Raw genomic sequence first — 22640 nt, 5'->3', positions numbered from 1 at the left:
AAGTGCAATCCTGTCTCCACAGACTAAATTTTTCCAGAGTCATTTTTTTTAAACCCTCTGTGTTAAATGTCTTCAGAATGAGACAAGGTAAGAAATGAGAGACTGGGCGGGGTGCATCTAACACAGCAGAAATGATGGCTCTCGAGATTCGGGCAGATTAAGTACCTCTGCCTTTCAAGCATGGCTCTAGACCTTCCTGTTCCTATGGTATAATCATACTTTCCACCATGGCCAGGCATGGTAGAGTTCTAAAGTCAAGACTGGCAGTTCAGAGGCCTGAGAAGAAATGCTACATAGATGGTAGCCCAATGTAGAGTGTTCAGTGGTATTAAGCATGTCATTCCTAGAACTTTCATGGCTTCTGCATGTGCCAAAATAGTCTTATGTTCTTCTATTAGCATGGGCTGATATGGGTAGGGGTTTTGATATATAAGGGATATCTTTTTCCTGATACTGAACCTCCAGTTGGTGCCTTCTGCATCCAAACCTTACCTTGAATATGTTTCCAGGCCTGATTGACAGACTTATAGAAAAGCTTCTTGGATTTGATCGGTCCATCCCCAAAGTAAGGCTCAGAGCTGATATTGATGATAGCAAAGTTGTGTCCAGTGTCAATCACATTTGGGGCATGCAGGGGCTCTGGAAGAACTAAATTTGAGCAGTCAGAGTCATTCTTGAGCATTAGGGGGTTTGTTGTTGTTTAATCTCATAGCTAACTCTCCAAGAGTTCCCATTCAATCCTGTCTCCCCTCCACTATCCCTGCTTTAAAATGATTCCTTCAAAAAGAGCCCTTCCACAATCCTTCCCTGGTGCTGATTACATGAAGGCTTAAAATCTAAAATTTGTGCCATGACTCAGCAGGCCCCATCACTGCTTCAAGAAAATGGCCTTGCTATAGTGCTAAGACAAACCTATCTTTGTGCTTTATCGTGCAAGAAGCCTACCTTTGACGGAAATGTTGAAAGGCTTTTCCACCATCCCAGCTACTGTGTTCACACTGCAGACCCAAACTCCTGAGTCAGGAGGTAAGACTCGTTTGACAGTGAATATGGCCACTGAGAAATGATCTGTATGGTTGAAATCATTTGGCTAGAACAATCAGTCAAACACAAAAATATATTAGAATTTCTTGGGGTACTTACACACAAAGGCTCATAACACATACTCCAGCTCATTGTTTAGTAGGAAGTTTTCTAGGAGAGACTGAGGAGCTAACTACAATGCTAATATAATCACTGGCTTATTTCCAAAGCTATTGTAGCAACCCTGAAAGTTTATATTGGACTGATGCCCTCCCAGATCCTGCTGTTGTATTTCTGTTTGAAAGTGTCAAATAAACACTTAACAGCAAGGAGTTTAATTCTTTTAAAACTACCCTTGGTAGCATTTTTTCCTTTTTTTTTTTTTTAACATGGTGGGGTGGAAGGACAAAGTAGCATCCTGCATATTTGAGGGGCTGTTAGGACGGTGCAAAGGGAAGACTCGTGGATCTAAAGACACATGGATCTTTTCCTCTCGTCCACTTCCTCAGATACTTAACCTCACCCATCCCGTTGCCTTTTGTGCAAACATGAGGCAGGCAATGATACAAAGCTATGGATAGAAGACCAACATGACACCTGAATTAGAAGGTCCAGCAATGGTCTCTTCACAGAGCAATAAACCCAACAAGTTATTCACTCACCAAAAATGCCTTCACCAGAGCTGAGGGAATCAGGTGAAAGAAACCAGTGCTGACTTTTAACACGAAAATATGAAAAGGTATACTGCAGAAGGAAGAAAGTAAACTTACTTGGAATTCCTCCAATGCCAAGCAGCATAGTGTGGAAAGACATGCTTCCCTTTCATTGGGGGAGGGGGTAGGGAGATTAACTCCAAAGTCTTAGACCCTATCTAGTATCAGGTGTATCATAGTGAAACAGAGTGTCAGGCAGAGCCTCATAACCTTGCTCCATTATGCAAGTATGTACTCTGTAAGCTAAACTGTTGGACCTTTATTGGCTAAGAACTGCCTTCATCACGAGACCTTTGGGCCATAGCAAGGAGCAAGATTCCATCAGCCGGGGAGCAAAAAAAGTAGCTGAGCATGGGACCTAACCTGGAGCTCAGTGCCAAGCAGTGAGACTTCGCATTAGACGGATCCCAAACACCTATATCCTGAGACCAGAACTCAAGAAAAGAGCCTCCAGGTACAGAATATCTAAAACTGAATACAAGGAGGAGGAACTAGAATAACCAAACAAGGGCAAAAATAAATTAGTAAGAAGCTAAACTGGGAATTTCAATATAGGTAACACTCTGAAAAAGCCAAATCTATGGATTATAGGCATAGAACAATAATTTCATTCTAAAGGCATAGAACATATAAAACATATAACACATTATAACAGAAAAATTCCCAGAGCTAGAAAAGGACATGCCAATCTAGATACAGGAGTCATTTAGGTACCACAGAGACAGACCATAAAAGAACTTCCTTGTTTTATTATAATTAGGAACACTAAACAGGACAAAGAAAGATTATTGAAAGCAAGAGAGAAATATCATGTCCCATATAAAAATGAGTCTATTTGGATAACAGTGGATACTCAACTGAAAATTTAAAAGCACCAAGGACTTGAAATATTTCAAATCCCAAAAGACAAGAACTACCAACACAGAAAACTACACTCAGCAAAGCTATCTGTCCTTAAAGAAAATTTAAAACATTTGACAATGAGAAATAGACTAAAGGAATTGATAACCACTAAACCGGCTTTACAGAAAATACTTGAATGAATCCCGTTGAGAAAACAAAGCCATGAGGAAGACTTTCCATACTAGAATAATAGTTAATCAAGAGACAAGAAAGACACCAAACATTAGAAAGTCAATGAAACGGCATGAATCAATACACACCTTTCTATATTAACTCTGAGTATTAATGGTCTCAACTTCCCATTCAAAAGACATGGACTAGTAGATACTATAAAAAAAAAAAAAAAGAAAGAAAGAAAGCAGGAACTACTACTTTCTTGCCTACAAGAAATTCACCTCACAACAAAAGACAGACACTACCTTAATGATACACCATAGAGTTCTAGAAAAACAAACCAGACCCTAAGTCAGTAGATATGAGAAATCATTAAGATCAGAGGAGAAACTAATGACTAGAAATAAAGAACAATAACAACAAAATGCAGAGAATGAAAAACACAAGAATTGGCTCTTTAAAATATAAACAAAATAACCATCAAATTAACCAAAAGAGAGAACCCAAGTAAACGAAATTAGAGATGAAAGAGAAATCATTACAAAAAATACCAAAAGAAATGAAGAAAGTCTTTAAGACTTACTTAAAATATATATTTCACTGTGGGTTTTAATAAGAATGGCTCCTGTAGGCTCATATATTTGAATACTTAGCAATGAGGGAGTGGCGCTACTTGAGAGGAATTAAGATGTGTGGTCTTGTTGGAGGAAGTGTATCATTGGAGGTAGACTTTAAAGGTTTCAAAGGCCTAAGCCAAAACCAAAGTCTTTCTCTTCCTAATGCCTGTGTACTCCAATGGAATGTAGAACTCTCAGCACCATGTCTTCCTGCATCCCACCAAGCTTCCTGTCATAATGAGATGGACTAAATGTCTAAAACTGCAAGCCAGCTCCAATTACATACTTTTTATTCATAACAGTTGCTGTGATCATGTTATTTGTTCACAGTAATAGAACATAAAGACATCCACTAACTTAGAAAATTTAAAAGAAATGTATGGGTATTTAGACATATACAATCTATGAAAATTAAACCAAGATGAGATAGTTTAAACAGGTACACAATAAGCATGTCTACTATAGCAGTAATAATAATAAAAGTCTCCCATATAAAAAAGACCAAGCCCAAATGGATTCACTGGTGAATTTTGCAAACCTTCAAAGAATAGCTAAGACTGGAGTTTTTCAAAAAGTCCCATAAAACAGACAAGGGAGGACCATTACCAGATTCTGTTACCAAACTAGAATTACTCTATACTTCAACCATGAAAAGACAAAACAAAACAATACAATTATAGATCATAGGCACTAAAAGAAAGCAATTATGCAGCTATCTCTCGAGATATAGATAAGGCCTTTGACAAAATCCAACATCTCTTCATTCAGAATAGAAAAAAAAACATATGAAAAAATAAAAATTATACATAACAAATCTATAGTTAGTATTATATTAAGTAGGGGGAAAGCACAAACTATTTCTGTTAGAATTAAGAACAAGACAAGAACATTCCATTATTACCATTTTTATTCTATATAGAAGTCTTAGTCTGGGGTAAAAATTTGTTATAATAAAAACAGTATACAATATTGGTAAAAGATGTGAAGAGATATCTTGTCTTCATGATTAAGTAGAACAAACACTGTTAAAATGGTTCATATGACCCAAAGAAAGCAATGCTCTCTACAAAGATACCAGTGAAACTCCTAATATCTGAAACCTTTATATTTGAAAACCCCACACAATAACAATAAGACCACAAAGAGGCTGTAGAGATGGCTCACAGGTTAAAGCATTTATTCCTTCTTTAAACAATGTGGGTACCATGCCTAGCACTCACATTGCAGCTCACAATCACTTGTCACTATAGTCCCAGGAAATCTGATGGCCTTGTTTAGCCTCTGTGGGTTCCTCTACCTATGCAGTGCACATATACCCACATACACACAGGCTCACATGTATATTAGTTAATTTAAAGCAAAGAAAAACTGAACAAAAACTAAATGCAAGAGTCATTTCAATTTCCATCTATACTGCAAAACTATAGTGATTAAAACAGCATGGCATTGACATGAGATTAAGAAGCACAGACCAGGGCTAGAGAGATGGCTCAGCCGTTAAGAGCATTGGCTTCCAGAGGTCCTGAGTTCAATTCCCAGCAACCACATAGTTGCTTACAACCATCTGTAATGGGACCTGAGGCCCTCTTCTTGTGTGTCTGAAGACAGCTGTAATTGTACTCATGTACATAAAATAAATAAATAAATAAATCTTTAAAAAAAAAGAAGCACAGAGCAATGGAACAAAATAGAGAGCTGAGAAGCAGACGACATGTCTATAGCAAACTAATCTACAAGAAGTGCTAAAAATATGAAATGGAACAAGAGCAGTCTTTTCAGTAAGTAACACCAGAGAAAATGTGTGTTCATAGTCTAGGACTGGACCACAATCTCACCCCACCCCAAATGGGAACAATGGGGAAACACTCAGCACATGGGCATGGAAAAGGAATTTTTAGATAAGGACTATCCACAGTTAAGATATGTCTTCTCCATCAAACAAATGACAGCTTATGATGGTGAGCATATGGGGTAAGGGAAGGACTTGTCTATTGTTGTTTGGGGGTGCAAACTTGTATAGCACTATAAAAATTAGGGTGGTGATTCCTCAGTTAGCTAGGCATAGATCTACCTTGAGACCAAACTATACCACCCTTGGGCACAGACCCACAGAATACTTCATCCTACTACAGAGACACTTGCTCATCTGGGTTCACTGTTGCTGCCTTCACAATAGCCAAAAATTGGAAACTGCCTAGATTTCTCTCAACAGAAGAATGTATAAAGAAAATGTGGGACATTTACACAATGATACTCCGTTCTAAAAAACTGAAATCATGACATTTGCAGGTAAATAGATGGAGCTAGAAAAAAAATCATCCTAAGAGAGATAACCCCTGCCCCAAAAGGCAAATGTAGTATTTATTCTCTCATATGTGAATATTAGCTGTTAAAGAAGGCTATGATCCATATAACCACAGATTCTGGGTACACAGGAAAGGATCAGAGTGAATGGAAATAGCTTATATAGTTATGGAGAGATGGGGAGGGATTGGAATGGGATGATTAAATAAAGAGGAAGAGGAAGAAGGAGGTAGGGAAATGGTAGAGGAATAGCTAAAACTAAGGACCATTTTAGGGATTACATAGAAGCCTACAACTGTAGAAGCTTGATAGACATCCTCACAGAAACAAATGACAGCTTATGATGGTGAAAATGTGGAGCAAGGGGAAGACTCATCCGTTGCTGGTTGGGAGTGCAAACTCATATACCACTATGAAAATCATACATGAAATACATGAAAAATATTTGAATGGAATATTTGAATGGGGAGACAAAGGTCCAACTAGATCTCTCTTGCTACCAAGTGAAATATCCAGTGCCAGGATTAGGTTACATCTAATCGAGTTGTTGGTCAAAGGGGTCTCATGGAAACCCTCAAACAACCCAGGCTATTGCCATGACTATTTGCTGCTCTCCACAAACTGATAAGGCCCTATTGATGAAGACAACACCTATGTCACTCACTGAATACTGAAAAGTCAAGTTGGTGTCTACCTAGAGCCTTCACCCCTAATGATTAGTATCCCTGGTACAGAAAGATCATCTGTATACTAGAGGAGAAAGGTAAACACCAACCCAGCTACAAACCCTTCATCCTACAAAGGGTACCTATCTGGATTATATGCTGGTACAATAGAAGCACAAAAGTCAGGAGAGTAACCAATTGCTCTCTGATTGGATTTAAGGCCCACTCCAGGAGATGAAACGTATGCCTAGCACTTCTCAGACGGCTAAGAACCTAAGACTAGATAGGCCATGGACTAAGGGGGAAAGCAAATACCACTGTTCTTCTAAAGAAACATAGTAATAAAATTACTCCTAACAACATTCTGCTATACGTATAAATCAGTGTCTCACTCAGCCAGAATCAGGTCCTCCTACAGCAGATGGGAACAAATATAGAGACTCAGGGCACAGCGTAAGACACCTTGGAACATTCAGATGGTGTCCCAGTGCTGAGAGGAAGTGGACACAATCATCCATAAACCTAGATAGCTCCAACTGAAAACGACTTTCAAAGGAAAAATTAGTTTTCTCTAATGGAGCCCCACTGGATATACAAACCACATTATAGGGATGCCCATATATAGAAGAAGGCTGTGGTAGTTTAAATATGCTTGATCCATGGAAAGGCCTCATTGGAAGGTATGGCCTCACTGGAAGAGGTGTAGCTTTGTTAAAGGAAGTGTGCCACTGTGGAGGCAGGGCCTTGAGGTCTCATATGTATGCTAAAGTCTGGCCAATGTGATCCGGAGTCTCTTCCTGGCTCCCTGCAGAGAACAGTCCCCTTCTGCTGCCCACATATCAAGATGTAGAACCCTTGGCTTCTCCAGCACTATGGATGCCATACTTTCCGCCATAATGATAATGGACTGGACCTCTGAAACTGTAAGCCAGCTCCAATTAAAAGTTTGCCTTTATAAGAGTTGCCTTGGGCTTGGTTGTCTCTTCACCACAATAAAACCTTAACTAAGACAATGACCAAGACAAAAATCACCTAAACAAAGCATTATGAGCAAAACTTTTGACTTTTTAAAAATTTTGCTCATAATGCTTTGTTTAGATTTTTGTTTGTTTTGGTAGGGTTGTTGTTGTTTATATTTGCTGTCCTTTGCTTGTCTATTATGGTTTCTGATTTTGTGTTTGTATGGGGTTTGTGGATGCGTATGTATCTCTGAGTGGGAATATATTTGTCATTTTTCTTTGTTTTTTCTTGTGTTTGCTTTGTTTTATTCTGGTGTTTGTTTGTTTGTTTGTGCCTTTTGTCTAAAGAGAAGAGAGAAGGTATAAAGTTGGATGGGTGGGGAAGTAGAAAAGATCTAGGAGAGACAAGGGAGGGAAAACCATGCTCAGAATATTCTGTGTGAAAAAAATTATTTTAAATTAAAAAAAAGCCAAGTGATTGGAATGAATATATAGTTCTCAATATATTACAAAATCTTTGCCATGATAGCACAATATGTTACTCATTCATGGGTTTCGAGATCCCTGTGTAGCCACTAGACCATGTTGCTCTTCTTAATACAGGACTTAAAGGAGACAAAGTGAGGGCCTTACATCGTCTGACCTGTATGTAGTCCAGTACACACAGTTGGACAGTCTTGTAGGATAGGGTGTCCTTGGCACTCAGAGCTGACAACCCCATTGTGATGGCAAATTCCCAACCTGACATTACAGCACTCCCCATACAGAGAAGTTGCTGAGATTTCGGTGAATCAGTATCTGCATTTGATAAGTGCAGCATGACACTGATCAAAGATGACAACACACCAGCCTGGAAGGGGTTAAGCCCTGGAATAAACTCCAGCTTTCAGAGACAGACTGCCTCAGTGGAACCATCTTATGGTGCTAAGCAGACATACTGAAAAATGGTCCTTACTTGGAGCACTGCCCCATCCGGCTTCACTAGGGTCATTTCTTCACTCGTAGGCAGTGGCCAGCCAGAGGCTTTGCAGATGGGGTTAAATTTTCCACTGTTTACTTCAATGTGATCTGGCAGATCCTCTATCTGTGGAGTCATCCTTGGCCTGCCTAGATTTGAAAAAAAAAAAATTAGAACAATGTGGTTTAATCTTCACCATAACAGCAATAGCTAGTCTAGTGGTCACTCACTGCGGTTAAATTAATCATTAACTTTACAAAATTCACAATCACCTAGAAGATGGGTCTCTGAGCATGTACGTAAGAGACTGTCTTGATTAGGTTATCTGATGTGAGAAGACATACGTGGTACACTCCCTGTTAGGGAGGCTGAGCAGGGGACAAGCTGAGCACTGCCATCCATTGTTCTCTGGGTCTTGACTCTCATTGTAATGTGACCTTCTCCAGCTCCTGCTGCCTTGATTTCCCCACCGTGATGGGGAAGGACCTTGAACTTGAGCCAAAATAAACCTTTCTCTCTTAAGTTGCCTTTGATAGAATATCTTATCATAGCAACAGGAAAAGAGACTAAAATCTATGTGAGAGCTTTATAACTATTTTAATTTATCATTGCCTAATAAATTTGAGGATACTGTTAATACCTCTACTTTACAGAAGAAGGGACTGAACCTCGAAACTTAGACTCAGGTTCACTTCTTCCTCAATCCAAAGTGCACAGTCTTCTGCCGTGGTGCTGTGCTTCCTCAATGGAGTTGGAAAAAGAGGAAGAGTCTCAAAATAAAATGATCATCATAGCCACACACTATCCCAAACCTAGTTTTTAGTCCCCATCTTGCTTTTTAAAGTGATTTATAAAATCAATTAATATATAAATAAATAAATGAATAAACAAACAATCAAGTTCCTCAATTTAGGAAATAGCCACACAGTGTTTCTCATCAACAAAATAATTCTCAGTATGAAAGTAAGAAATGTATTTCACTAGCTGAGAAATCTTTGTGATGTGTAAATAATAAGAACGGAGTGATTTAAATTATATACAATTATGTCACAGACATGAGAGAAACTCTCCCAAAGCAATCTCTAGTCAACAGTCAAATCAAAAACAGTGCTGCCATATTGAATGAAGAAAAAAAATTTCCAGTATTAACAAAAGCAATGGATGGTGTCAGTAACCCATGCTCCTGGTACCTGTACTAATTAATTGACTTTTAATTAAAGCACAAGGTCTTTGACCAAAAAGGAAAATTCTGGTTAACTTAATTTTAAATACAGAGATGTTAGCATGATTGGATTTCTGTTTAAGTGTATCCACAAAGGTGCCTGTCCTGGTAATTTGACCTTTAACATTTCAACATGGCAGTGTTTTGAGGTGATGGAGGCTTTCATAGATAAGACAGTCAGGTCATTGTGTTATGCTCTCAGAAAAGACTGACGTAGTCCTTCTAGGAGCACAGTTAGGTCACTCAAAGGTAGATTAGCCTAAAAAGAATAAGTTTTGTCCTACAATCCCTCTGGTATCCTGTCATGTTGTGTGATCTCTCATGTAGGCCATCTTGTTGACTTTCTCAGCCATTTCTTCACAGGGACAGAAAGCCAAGCCAGCTAGCTGCCTTGTTCTGGCAAAGACTGAACTGGAAATGTATTTCTTTCTAAATCACATTTACCCTTGTAAAATGTATTCTATTCCATGCTCTTTTTCTACTGTTTTTTATGTGTGTGGTTGTTTTGCCAGAATGTATGTCTATGGAGATCTCAACAAGCATTTGGTTTATTCAGAAACGAGGGCACTATGAGGCACCTGTGCAGGTATGGATGAGAATGACCCCATAGCCTCAGATGTTTGACTTTTTAGTCCCGAGTGGTGGAACTGTTTGAGAAAGATAAGAAATGTCAGGATTAGAAGTTACCGTTCTATCCCTCATTTCCTATAGTATCTCTTAAACATTTTCAGTTAAAAAGACAGAAACAATTCAAAAAAGCAGGGCATCTGAATCAGAGTTCTATTAGAGGTTGAGCTCTCTGAGACGGGTGTTCACTGTGCTGTGGGTGACTAGGAAATGTGTCACTGGTAATGACTTCGAGGTTTTAAAAGCCTCTGGGACATTGCCAGGGTTTTCTCCCTTTTCTGTTCACCCCACCCTGCTGACTCTCCCTCCTGCTTATAGATCGAGACATCAGGTCTCAACTGGAACTAGAACTATTTACAGCCAAGCCTTTCCTTTGCCATCAGAGACTCTAAATCTCTGGAACCATAAGGCAAATTAAACTTTTTCTTTTATAGTTGTCTTGGTCATAATGTCTTATCACTGCAATAGAAAAGAAACTATTACAGATCCTTAAACAGAAATAGAATGCTATTCATTTATTTTGGGGTGTGTGTGTGTGTGTGTGTGTGTGTGTGTGTGTGTGTGTAAGAATAGCTACAGGAAGTTAGCATGCCAGGGGTAAGAATTATACCAGTAGGGCTCTCTCTTCAGACATGCTGAACATGACCCTGACCACAGTGTTACCTTGCTTTACCTTCTTTCTCACACTGCAGCCCTTGCCATCCTCGAGAGCAGAGGCATCCTTGGAACCGATCACACATCTCTTCATTGGTACAGTGGCACCTGAGCTTACAGTCTGGTCCATAGTAACCAGATGGACATGCTGGAAATAAAGATGTCATACACTTAGTATAGAGGAAGAGAGAAAATGAAGGCTCTTGATGGCTAATTTTTGTTTCCTTCCATACTATCAACTTTGCTGAATTATATACAGTAGTGTGTGGTTTGTGAGATTTACTGAGATTTAAAGCTTAGTCAATTTTGTTTCCAGAGAATTCAGTAACTTTATACTAGAACATACTTCACAATACAATATTCTGAAAAAGACTACTTAAAATCACGGGAGAATGTGTGTGGGCAGAGGAAGCCAGGGAACTTTTAAAGGGGCAGTGAAATTTGGAAGGAATGATGTGTTTCTCATTTTTCAGTTTTTTGCTTAAGTGTTGGGTATGATTGACACCATGTGAGAGGATAAAACTCAAAAGAAAATCTGTTGTCTCATTAGCCTGGCAAATTGGAGGAAATAGTCAGTAGTCACTGGAAAGAGAAAGAAAATTAGAAATACTGAGTTAGAAAGAAATTTCAGATCTTTGGCTGATCCTTGAATCACATGGCAAGCTCAACATACTCAGAGAAGCACAGATGAAGATGAAAAAAACCTGAATAGAGTTTGACCTGATGACTAAGAGTCATAGCTGATAGCTTGAGTCCTACCAAGTCAGTAAACTAAATTAAAACAAAACAAAGTGAGCAGTCCTCCTAAGCGATATATCCCACTCCAGAATCCACACAATCTAACATTAGGTACTCATGATAAAATTTCAAATTACTCAACATAAGAAGTAGTACAGAAATGTGTTCCATTTTTAAAAAGAAAGAAAAGAAAATCTCAATAGCAACTAACTGCAGGGACCTAATATTCAAAAAGAAGATAAGATTTTTAAATCAATTATAAGTAATTATGCTCAATGAAAGTACATTGACAACAATAAGGAATTTCAGCAGAAAATATAAAAGTCGCCCCCCCCATCTGCAATGGGAAAAGTACAATGATTATTAATCTCAATTGTCAACTTCATGGGAGATAGAACCTCTGGGAAATGAGCCTCTGGGCATGCCAGTGAGGGATTACAGTTGATAAGGTTAATGGAAGGAGGAAGGCCTGCCAATTGTGGGTTGCCTCATCCCCTGAGCTGGGGATCAAAAGGAGAAACTGAGCTGCACAAAGCCATCATTTCTCTCTGCTTTCTGATTGCGGATGCCATGTGACCTGCTGCTTCAAGTTCCTGCCGTCTGGTGTCCCTACCAAATGGAACATACTTTTGAATTATGAGCCCAACACACCCCTTCTCTCTTAAGTTGCTTTTCTTAGGGTATTTTTCCACTAATTTATTTAAATTTATTCACTTTACATCCTGATTGCAGCTTCTTCTGCTCCCCCTCATGCAATCCCTCCCTCTTCCCTTCTCCTACCCCCCACTACCCCCTCCCAGTACCAACCCACCCTGGCATATCAAGTCACATACCCACCATACACTCTCCTACTGAGACCAGACAATGTAGCTAGATAAGGGAACAGGATCTGCAGGCAGGCAATGGAGCCAGAGTAAACCCCAGCTCCAGTTGTTAGGGGACCTGCATGAAGACCAAGCTGTACCTCTGCAGAGGGCCTAGGTCTAGCCTCATGCTCACTTTTTAGTTCATGGTTCAGTCTCCGGTAGCCCCCAAGAGGCTAGAATAGGTGACTCTGTTGTTCTTCCTGTAGAGTCCCTGTCCTCTTCCGGTCCCTCAATCTGTCCCCCAACTCTTCTACAAGATTCCCTGTACTGTGTCTAATGTTTGAGTTTAAGTCTTTGTATCTGTTTTGGTTAGTTGCCGAGTGGAGCCTCAGAGGATAGTTATGCTAGGTTCCTACCTGCAAACATAACAGAGAATCATGAATAGTGTCAGGGATTGGTTCTTGCCCATGGGATGGGTCTCAGTTTGGGTCAGTCATTTGTTGGCTACTTCCCCAGTCTGTGCTCTATCTCTGTCCCTGCCCCTCTGATAGAAAGGACAAATTTTGGGTCAAAGGTTTTGTGGGTGGGTTGGTATCCTTATCCCTCCTCTGGGAGTCCTGCCTGACTATCAGTATAGAAACAGACATGTTGAACAATGGAATAGAATCAAAGACCCATAAATAAACTCACACACCTAAGAGTATTTGAGTTTTGCCAAGAACCCAAAACCATACCATGGTCAAAAAGTAAGCATCTTCAACAAACTGCTATACTAACTGGCAGTCTACATGTAGAAGAATGCAAATATATCCATATTTATCACCCTGCACAAAGCTCAAGTCCAAGTGGGTCAAGGACCTCAACATAAAACCAGATACACTAAATCTAATAGAAGAGAAAGTGGGAAATACCCTTAAACACATTGGTATAGGAGACAACTTCCTGAACAGAATACCAATGGCTCAGGCTCTAAGATCAACACTTGACAAGTGAGACCTCATAAGACTGATAAAACTTCTGTAAGGCAAAAATACCATCAACATTACAAAATGCCAGCCTACAGAATGGAAAAAGATCTTCACCAACCTTACATCTGACAGAGGGCCAATATCTAAAATATGTAAATAACTTAAGTTAGACACCGACAAACCAAATAATCCAATTAAAAACTGGGGCATAGAGCTAAATAGAGAATTCCCAACAGAGGAATCTCAAACAGCCAGGAAACACTTAAAGAAATGTTCAATGTCCTTAGTCACCAGGAAAATGTAAATTAAAATGACTCTGAGAGTCTACCATATACATGTCAGAATGGCTAAGATCACGACCTCAAGTGACAGGACATGCTGTCGCGGATGTGTAGCAAAGGGGATACTCCTCATTGCTGGTGAGAGTGCAAACTTGCACAACCACTTTGGAAATCAATCTGTTGGTTTCTCAGAAAATTGATAATAGTTCTACCACATTCACACACAAACACACCCCACACATACTAATTTCTTTTTAAAAAGAAATAGTGTCTTAGATTTCCAAATCTGTTGACATTGACATATCTGACAATTAAGTAAGCACGAAGCAGAGCAAAGATAGAGAAAAATATCTGTCAAACTACTACAAATAAGAGAACTTATGATGCTATTGGGTTTCTCCCCTTGTCCCGTACTTTCTTCTTACAGCAGTGTCTGCCATTCCGCGTGCTTCTAACTTCCCAAGCTCCTTCGAGGGCAGCAGGGACTGCTCCCTTCCTGTGAGAGCTACTCAACTGCCTAGCACAATGACACAATCTGTTAGGTGATGAACGGATTCTGTTGACCCAACCAACTGTCCTTAGTTTGGTCAACTATGGGATTACTTTTACTTAAAAATCTGATTTATAAACAGTATTATCCCTTGGTTTCCTGGTGGATAGTCTCCACTTGGCTACTTGTTCAGTAGAAAGTTTACATTTTTCAGCATCAATCAGCACAATCTCCACTAAAGTGTTAATGGAATGGAGCCAAAAAAGCAAATGTTACTTTCATATTATATATATATATATATATATATATATATATAATCAGATTAACTAACGACACTGAGCAAGAAATAACAATATCTGGCCAGATGGTGGTGTGGTGGCACACGCCTTTAATCCCAGCACTGGGGAGGCAGAGGCAGGAGGACTTCTGAGTTCAAGGCCAACCTGGTCTACAGAGTGAGTTCCAGGACAGCCAGGGCTACACAGAGAAACCCTGTCTTGGAAAAAAAAAACAAAAACAAACAAAACAAAAACAAAAACAAAAAAAGGAATAACAATACCTCTTGATTTCAAAATATACTATAAAACTAAAGTACTCAAAATCACATTTTAGCATCAAAAACAGTCACATGGACAGAAAATCCAGAAGCAGATCTGTATTTTTATTGGTTCAGTAAAGGAACCAAAATACGCAATGGAAAAAATATAGCTATGTCAATAATAATGTGGAGAAAACATAGGCAGCCACAAGCAGAAGAATAAAATGCATTTGTCATCCCACCTCCAATACAAAAATCAACTGAAAATAGATTAATGACTTAAACCCAAGACCTTAAGTTGTAAAACCTATTAGGAGAAAACATGAAAAAGAAAAATCTTTTTTTAAGATCAATTTGAGGAATGATCTGGGTATTATCCTAAAGACACAGGAAACAAAAGCCTATGAGACAAATAAAGTTTGCATCAAATTAAAAGGTTGCAGGCAGTCAGTAGAGTGGAGGACAATCAGTGGGGTGGAGAAAATAACTCTAGGCCGTACATACTCTAAGAGGTTCTGTCTAGTACATGGGAGAAGCTCAAGTAACTGAAGAGCATGACAACCTGTTTTTAAAGAGAGAGAGAGAGAGAGAGAGAGAGAGAGAGAGAGAGAGAGAGAGAGAGAGAGAGAGAGAGAGAGAGAGAGAGAAGACGGAGCCGAGAAAGAAGGAAAAGCCATCCAGTGACTGGCCCAACTTGACACCCACCCCTTGGGTAGGCACCAATCTCTCACACTATTAATAATGCTATCTTGTGCTTGCAGACAGGCTAGCATAGCAGCCCTCTGAGAGGCTCTACCCAGCAGCTGACTGAGACAGATGCAGATACCTTCAGACAAATACTGGAGAGAGGTCAGAAACCCCTGTGGAAGAGTTAGGGGAAGGATCGAAGGCCCTTGAGATGGCAACCCCCCAGGAAGACCAATAGTGTCAGCTAACCTGAAGGCCCTTGAGATGGCAACCCCCCAGGAAGACCAATAGTGTCAGCTAACCTGAACCCCTGGGAGCTCCCAGAAATTGAGCCATCAACCAAAAAACATAGATGGTCTGGTCCAAGGCCCTTGACACATATGTAACAGAGGACTGCCACGTCTGGCCTCAGTGGGAGAGGATGCACCTAATCCTGCAGAGATTTGATCTACTTGGGGGTGGGGCGGGAATACCAGGGGAGCTGTCCTTTCAGAGGCTGAGGGGAAGGGGGATAGGGGGAGGAACTCTGCAAGGGGGACCAGGAGAGGGGGCAACATTTGGGACCTAAGTAAATAAATAAATAATTGTCAAGAAAAAAAATGGGCAAAGAACCTGGTTGAGATCTCTTCGAGGATATCTAGATGACCAATATGTACACGCAAACATATTTAATAGCACCGGTCATCAGAGTACAATGGATGTGGCCCAACATGCACATGGCCCTGACAGTGATCACACTGAAGTCAGACAACTTCAAGAAAACACAAATTAAAAATTGAATGAGACATCATCTTGCAACTGTTAAAATGGCTAGGATCAGTATGTCAGCAGACAGGGTTGAACATAAAGAAAAGAACATGCATGCGTTGTTTACAGGCATATAACTACCCCAAACAATGTGGAAGTTCCCTAAAAACACAAGCAAAAAATTACACAATTACCATAGGATACAGAAACTCTACACCTGGAAATCAAATAATTTTATATGTGGGGAGGTGGGGGAGAGAGAGAAAGACTGGGAGAGAGAGGGGGGTGAGGAAGGAAATTCTGCAACTATTTTTGACAACATGGATGAGTCTAAGTTGAATTATCTAAGTTAATAAACCAGACAGAGAAGGGGAAGTATTTTTTTTTGCTCTCCCCTGTAGATGGAATCTAAGGGACAAAAGTGTGGACAGGGGTTTCCAGGGATTGGTGGGGCAAATGTGGAGGTGTTAGTCATGGATACAAAGTTTCAGTTGTGCTGTTTGAGGAGTTCTTAGAGACATACTGTGGCAAGTACAGGCAGATGTACAATATCACGTACTTCAACATTGGGGAGGGTAGATCCCAAGTGTCCTCACCAGAAACACAAAGAAAAGGCTGAGATAAAGGATTTGTTAATGAGTTTGGCAGTAGCAATTGTGAGTTCTTGAGTAAGATCCCTGAGTAACAGGAGTTACCTTTTTTTTTTTGAACCTTAAATCTTATCTGGATCTATTCTATAAAAATCCAAAGCCTGATTTTTATAGACTAAGACAAAAATAAAATAAAAATCTTTCTTAATTTTTGCATTCAACGCATTTTCTACAAGTCGGCAGAAACATAATTGCCTAGAGATCCAATATAAATGCATGACCATGGGCCCCAGTTCCAGAACCACACAATTGGAATCTGTGTTTTAACAAGATCCCTGGGTGACATGCAGGAGAAACATCGACTCCCAGACCCAATCTCGCTGTCCAATATAACATGTTTTTTTTTTCATAAAAAAAAAAAATCTGTGATTTTAATCCCTGCATCCAATAACGGGTAAGCAACCAAGCAACCCAATGCATGCATCCTGCTGCTGGTGTCAGTTAGCTTGGCCTCTGGTCACCAGCTGCAGCTTCCCCTGTCCCCCATGTAAGTGGTGTATACCTTCATTACACTGCAGCCCCCTCCAGCCTGTGGCACAGGAGCACCCATAGGGGTCTGGGAGACAGAACACGTACGACTTGCATCCCTCTGGTCCACTACACCTTTCTTTACAGGTCCTGCCAAATGTGTGTGGCTCACAAGCTGTGGGAGGAAACAATACAAAGGCTGATTCAGAATCAAATCATCAGCCCTTGAAAGGCTGGACTCTACTCTATGAAGTTTCTCCTAGACAGGGGAATTCTAATCTGAAGGCTGGCCAAGAGAAGGCCATGCCTTCCATTATAATCCATTTTTTAAAAAATAGAACTGCATCCCAAAGAGGCCACCACTCTGTTCTATGGATTATGAACCTTCCCACTGACTGAAGCCTCACAAATTGGTGTTTTTGTTATAACTTTCCAGTAACTTTGCAGTAAATAACCCTTAGAAAGGTCTAATCTACACAAAGGTGGTACCATGGGCCTAAGGGGGCCATTTAGCTCCCTCCTCATCTATGCTAAAGCTATGTTTAGTCATCAAGAATATTCACTTACCTTTCTCACACGTCCTCCCCATAAACCCAGGAGGGCAAATGCATTCCCCAGTGTCTTCATGGCAGACACCATTGTTCTTGCAAGTAGTACAAGGACGGTTACAGTCGGGCCCCCACTTCTGAGCTTCACATCCTATGATTAAACAAAATAAAACCACATGGAGGTGGAAAGCATATTCACTCAATGAACTGTTACTGAGCAACTAATATGTGATAGTCCTTTTAGCGGGCAATGAGGATGAAGATCAAATGTAGTCACTCTAAATGCTAATAGTGTAATGTGGAATGAGACAGTTAAACGGTAAATGATGACAGAAGCCGAGACAAGAAGTACCAAACCCTCTGCCTTGCCAACAGAAGAGTACACAAAGGGAGGCTTTCCATGAGAGCAGGATGGAACTGGCAGTACAGAACCACATAAACAGCAAGAAAGATAAGGCCAGACAATGCGTTCCAGGCTGAGGCACTAGGAAGAGACTTTGGCATGTTCATGGTATGGTCCAAGACTGAAGCATTTTTAAAATGGATACCCTGATCAATGGTGTCTCTATCACCAAGGAACCTGACAGAAACAAACCCCAGACCCACAGCCAACAAGCCCAGACATCGACTCAGCCTGGAGTAGGTGGAGGAGAGGCTAAGGCTAGGGAGAGGAAGAGCCAGCTGGATGCACTATCTCCACAAACTTGTAAGAAACAAGTGAAGCAAAAAGCAAGATATGCAAAACTCAGCTCAAAGCATTAAGTGCTTCCTAGATTCCTCTTTCCTAGTTGATTGTTAATTAGACTCAAGAATAACTTCAAATGTACAGAAAACTCAGGAGTACTAGTATGGCTCTTTGTGGTTGAAATGTTGGCACCATTTTTCTTCTGTAGGGAACTAGTATCATTGTCTCCAGGCACTAATCTCATAGTGCTTGGATACATGCCTGCAGCTGATGTAACCTCAAATTCTCTTTGGCCAGAACTCCTGGCTATCAGCATTTTCTCTAAAATAATCAGGAAAACTATCAACACATACCAGCCTCAATAGATAAAGTTGCAAGATGTCTGAAAGCTAATAGTTACGTCCCTTGGCATATAATAGAACTGCATAATTACTGTGAGCCAGGCTACTAGGCTCTTACACACAATAAACATAAAGTCAGATAATTTAAGTGAAACAGGCTTCTCATACATGAAACTGTTCTCCAGCCTATTGTCTGCCTGTTGGTATAGCCCAGTCTCATCCCCAATCTTAGGAAGAAGACTAAAACTCCCAAGGATCACTCCAAGTGATCTCTCTTAGGATGGGGAAGTTTGAGTTTGTTGATAATTGAATAATATTCACTTATGTGACTGAGTTTTTAAGCTTTGTGATGCTATATTTTAAGAATCCATGTATTATTCATGGCATGCAAAGGGAAATAGAACCTACATTGTAAGAAATCTTTTGTTGGTCGGGACTGGTGGCGCATGCCTGTAATCCCAGCACTTGGGAGGCAGAGGCAGGTGGATTTCTGAGTTGAGTCCAGCCTGGTCTACAGCGTGAGTTCCAGGATAGCCAGGGCTACACAGAGAAACCCTGTCTCAACAAACAAACAAAAACAAACAAAAAACAAACAAAAAAGCAAAAAAGAAAAGAAAATACTTAAAAAACAAATCTTTTGTCATAAAAAACCTATACTGAAAAACAATCTATAAACATACCAGTGGGGTTTCTAAGACAAAATGTTAAAGCAACATCTGTTTTTATGCTTTAGTTCATACAGAAGAGATGGTCTTGTGACTTCAGCTTCCCACAATAAACATCAAGCAAGTCATATAGAGGAGCTGTTGTTAAATATGGTGAGCTTAGCTCCACTCAGACTTCCCTTGAATGACTTTAGACGCCAGTGTGCTTCTCAAATAGCTTTGTTAAATATGCTATCACAGGCATCGTCATATACTCCAAGCAGAAAACAATACAGGGGGGAGGAGGGGTGAAGGGATTTTTGCTTTATGGGAAAAGACCAGATAAGCTCCAAATTCTAATCTCTATTCATGTTTGACATATACAATAAGCTGTAAACTTGATATGGCTCAGTTCTGTAAACCTAGCACTTGGAAATCTAAATTAGGGGCCTTTCATGATATACTGGTTTAAGTGTTTAAAGATTTTTAAACATTTTCCAGATGACAATGTGATATATTAAGAAATAAATTTTTGGTTTCAGCACTTGTTTCCTGGCACACTGTTCCTAAAACCCTCAAAGTTATAAACACCTTTTATATGCTATTAATAATACTTCTGAGTGCTAATTATTACGGTAAAGGGGCCCTTAAGTAACTTTATAATAAGGGTCACCAGAAACACCAAAGGAGACTAGGAGACTTGGGACATTAGTCCCATCTCTAATCTCTAGGGAGGGCTAAAGGCTGAAAGGGTGGCTAACGATTGAAGAAAATTGAGGGAGCTTTTGGCTTAGCAGGTCCCTGGAGAGTGCCTGAAAGTACTCTGTCCCTCCTCCCAGCACCTAGCCCCTCGTACCTTTGCTCTGTGACTTAATCTGGACCTTCTTTAGTATTCTCTATGATAAACCTAAATTATTTCTCTGAGTTCTGGGAAATGACCTAGCAATTCACCAAAGCAAAGAATGGAAACTTGAGAAACCTTGGTATAGCTATTCAGTCAGGAGCATAGGACATAACCTGTGTTCTCAACTTGCAAGCAAAACAAGGACAATTATATGTAAGGGAGTCCTTACCTGTGGGATCTGACACTGTCTCCAGGTGGAGGCAGAACAGAGTTAAACTGTAAGATTAATAATTAAGAAAATATTCAGGTGATGTTGTCTGGAGACCTGCTTGTTGTTGGGGGAGCCTACACACTAATGTCAGAACTTATGTGTTCCTGTGAGAATTAAGGGTTCTTCTGTTTTCTCCCAGTCTCAAGCAAATATGCCTTAGTCCAATGGTTCCACTCTAAGACAGCATACCCCCCTTATCCCACACTCTGAGTCCTTGAGTATATAGCATTATATCAGACAAGAGCTACCTTAAGAAATGAGTGCAAACTACTTCTTTACCTTTCGGCCTCTCCTGTGTAGTGGTGTAAAGGTGGAATTGGAGGAGAATTGAGAAGTAACTGAAAAGCTAGACATCGAAAGCTGAATATTTCAGATTTACTAATATCCTTTAAAGATGGGCTTTAAATGAATACTGCACAAAAAGCCAGTTTGGGGAACAGGGGCAGATTTCTCTGTAGTTAAGTTCAAATATTCCTGCTTATATAACACCTTACTTTATATCTCTTGAAGTGTCCTGGCATGGGGAATAAACTAAGTTAACTATACTTTTTATACTTCTACTTCTATACTGTAATGCTGAGTTATCTATATTCATAACCTGCTCTGACTGGGAGTTACCCAAGGACAATGGGTTTATTGTGTTATACTCTGTCTTTAACACCAACACAATACTATTCAATACAGTTAATGTTTTTCAAAACACTGAATTACAGAGATTTAGGCCTAAAGGCTTGAATGATTAATAGCACAAATCAAACATGGCTGAGGGGAATTTGAGGCAAGTCTCTTACTTTCTATAAGTCAATTGTTCCATAAAAATTACTGATGCTGGCTCCTTCCACTTTGATGATTATCCTACTACAGTGGACAGGGACGTTTTACCTAGTTTTAGCTCTTGCACTTTCACACTACAAAGTCAAACGCTCTAGAATGCATGGGACTTGAAGGAAATTACATTTACCTAGGAGTCCAGATGACCGAACTCATTCTCCTGTAACAGTCACATCCCAGTATCGAGAAAGACCATTCTCCTCACTTCAGTTCCACTTTCTAATGGGGATGGTCCTGCAATACAACTACAGCCTCTGTTTTATGGCTCTGCTCTTGCCTGTGGCTTCCTGGTTTAGGCTGGTTGGCATCTATGTATGTTAGAGCAAGATAATTCTTTACAGAAGTAAAGCACTGTGAACCTTAGCCATGATTACAACAACCTCCTAAATGAAAAGCTTAGACAAATTTAACCCAACCCAACTACTTCAGGAACTCCTCCCCCTTTCATCCCCCCCCCATCTTCCCTAGAGTATATCTTGTCTGCAACTTGCTTGTTGACCTTTCTATCAAATTCTTAAGAATGCTTCATATCCTGCCTGATCTCCCTCCATCTTGCTTATGTAGCATTACAGGTTGCCATAACTTGAAACTACAAATCCTAACTACATCAGTATGGAAGAGTGGTGGCTCAGTCACTTACTCCGGACAATCAGCCTGGTGAAGGCCGAGGTGAACAGGTTTCCTCCTATGTACCTGGCTGAGTACACACCAGCATCCTGGGGCTGAGCATGAGGCAGGTTCACTTCTAAAATATCAGGTACTTCATGCCGGGGCACTGAATGGATGAAGGAACCTGGCAATCAAGAAAAGTGGAGGAAAAAAAGTTTGTGCCCAAACAAACCTGTTTGTTTGTTCTCATCATCAAACAACCTCACGGTCAGACAATCTCACATCTTACCTGGATGGATTTGAGACTCTACTTATATGTCACCATCAGCTTTATTGTATGCACCTACACTTTACGTGTGTGTGTGTGTGTGTGTGTGTGTGTGTGTGTGTGTGTGTGTGCATTCTTTTTTTTTAATCCCTACCTCACTTTGCTGGATTAAATAAGCAAACACCTCGTCTAAGAGGGCCTCTGTTATACACAGGATTTGACAAGCCTGCATCACAGCAGCTTTTTAGACAACTACCCTTGAAATTGCAATATGACAATATCTAATGTGTTAGTTGTCATCCAATATCTCCTGGATGGAAGGTAATAGAAAGAGATGAAATAGACTCACCATTCTTGTAAATCACTGCATCTTCTTCTTTACTTGATACCTTTTTGAAAGATATGTTCACATTATCTCCTCTGTCCACAGTCATAGTTAAAGTAGCAGGTAGGAAGGAAGCTTTTAA

General features: G+C 40.0%; 1 protein-coding gene across 2 annotated transcripts in view; it reads right to left on the bottom strand.

The window, feature by feature from the left end:
* Positions 1 to 22640, bottom strand: part of Tek (TEK receptor tyrosine kinase) — a 119280-nt gene that overhangs the window by 44153 nt on the left and 52487 nt on the right. For both annotated transcript variants that reach the window (XM_052176765.1, XM_052176766.1), the window contains exons 3-10: positions 22523 to 22633; positions 21937 to 22089; positions 17700 to 17831; positions 17167 to 17307; positions 10779 to 10907; positions 8254 to 8405; positions 946 to 1090; positions 493 to 648 (exon numbers count right to left, since the gene is read on the bottom strand). In XM_052176765.1, coding sequence (XP_052032725.1) covers positions 493 to 648; positions 946 to 1090; positions 8254 to 8405; positions 10779 to 10907; positions 17167 to 17307; positions 17700 to 17831; positions 21937 to 22089; positions 22523 to 22633 — 1119 coding nt within the window. The remainder of the gene's footprint in view (positions 1 to 492; positions 649 to 945; positions 1091 to 8253; positions 8406 to 10778; positions 10908 to 17166; positions 17308 to 17699; positions 17832 to 21936; positions 22090 to 22522; positions 22634 to 22640) is intronic.

This window comes from Apodemus sylvaticus, chromosome 3 (genome assembly GCF_947179515.1).
Source record: "Apodemus sylvaticus chromosome 3, mApoSyl1.1, whole genome shotgun sequence".
Taxonomy (NCBI): Eukaryota; Metazoa; Chordata; class Mammalia; order Rodentia; family Muridae; genus Apodemus; species Apodemus sylvaticus.
This window is presented reverse-complemented; position numbering and strand designations above follow the sequence as displayed.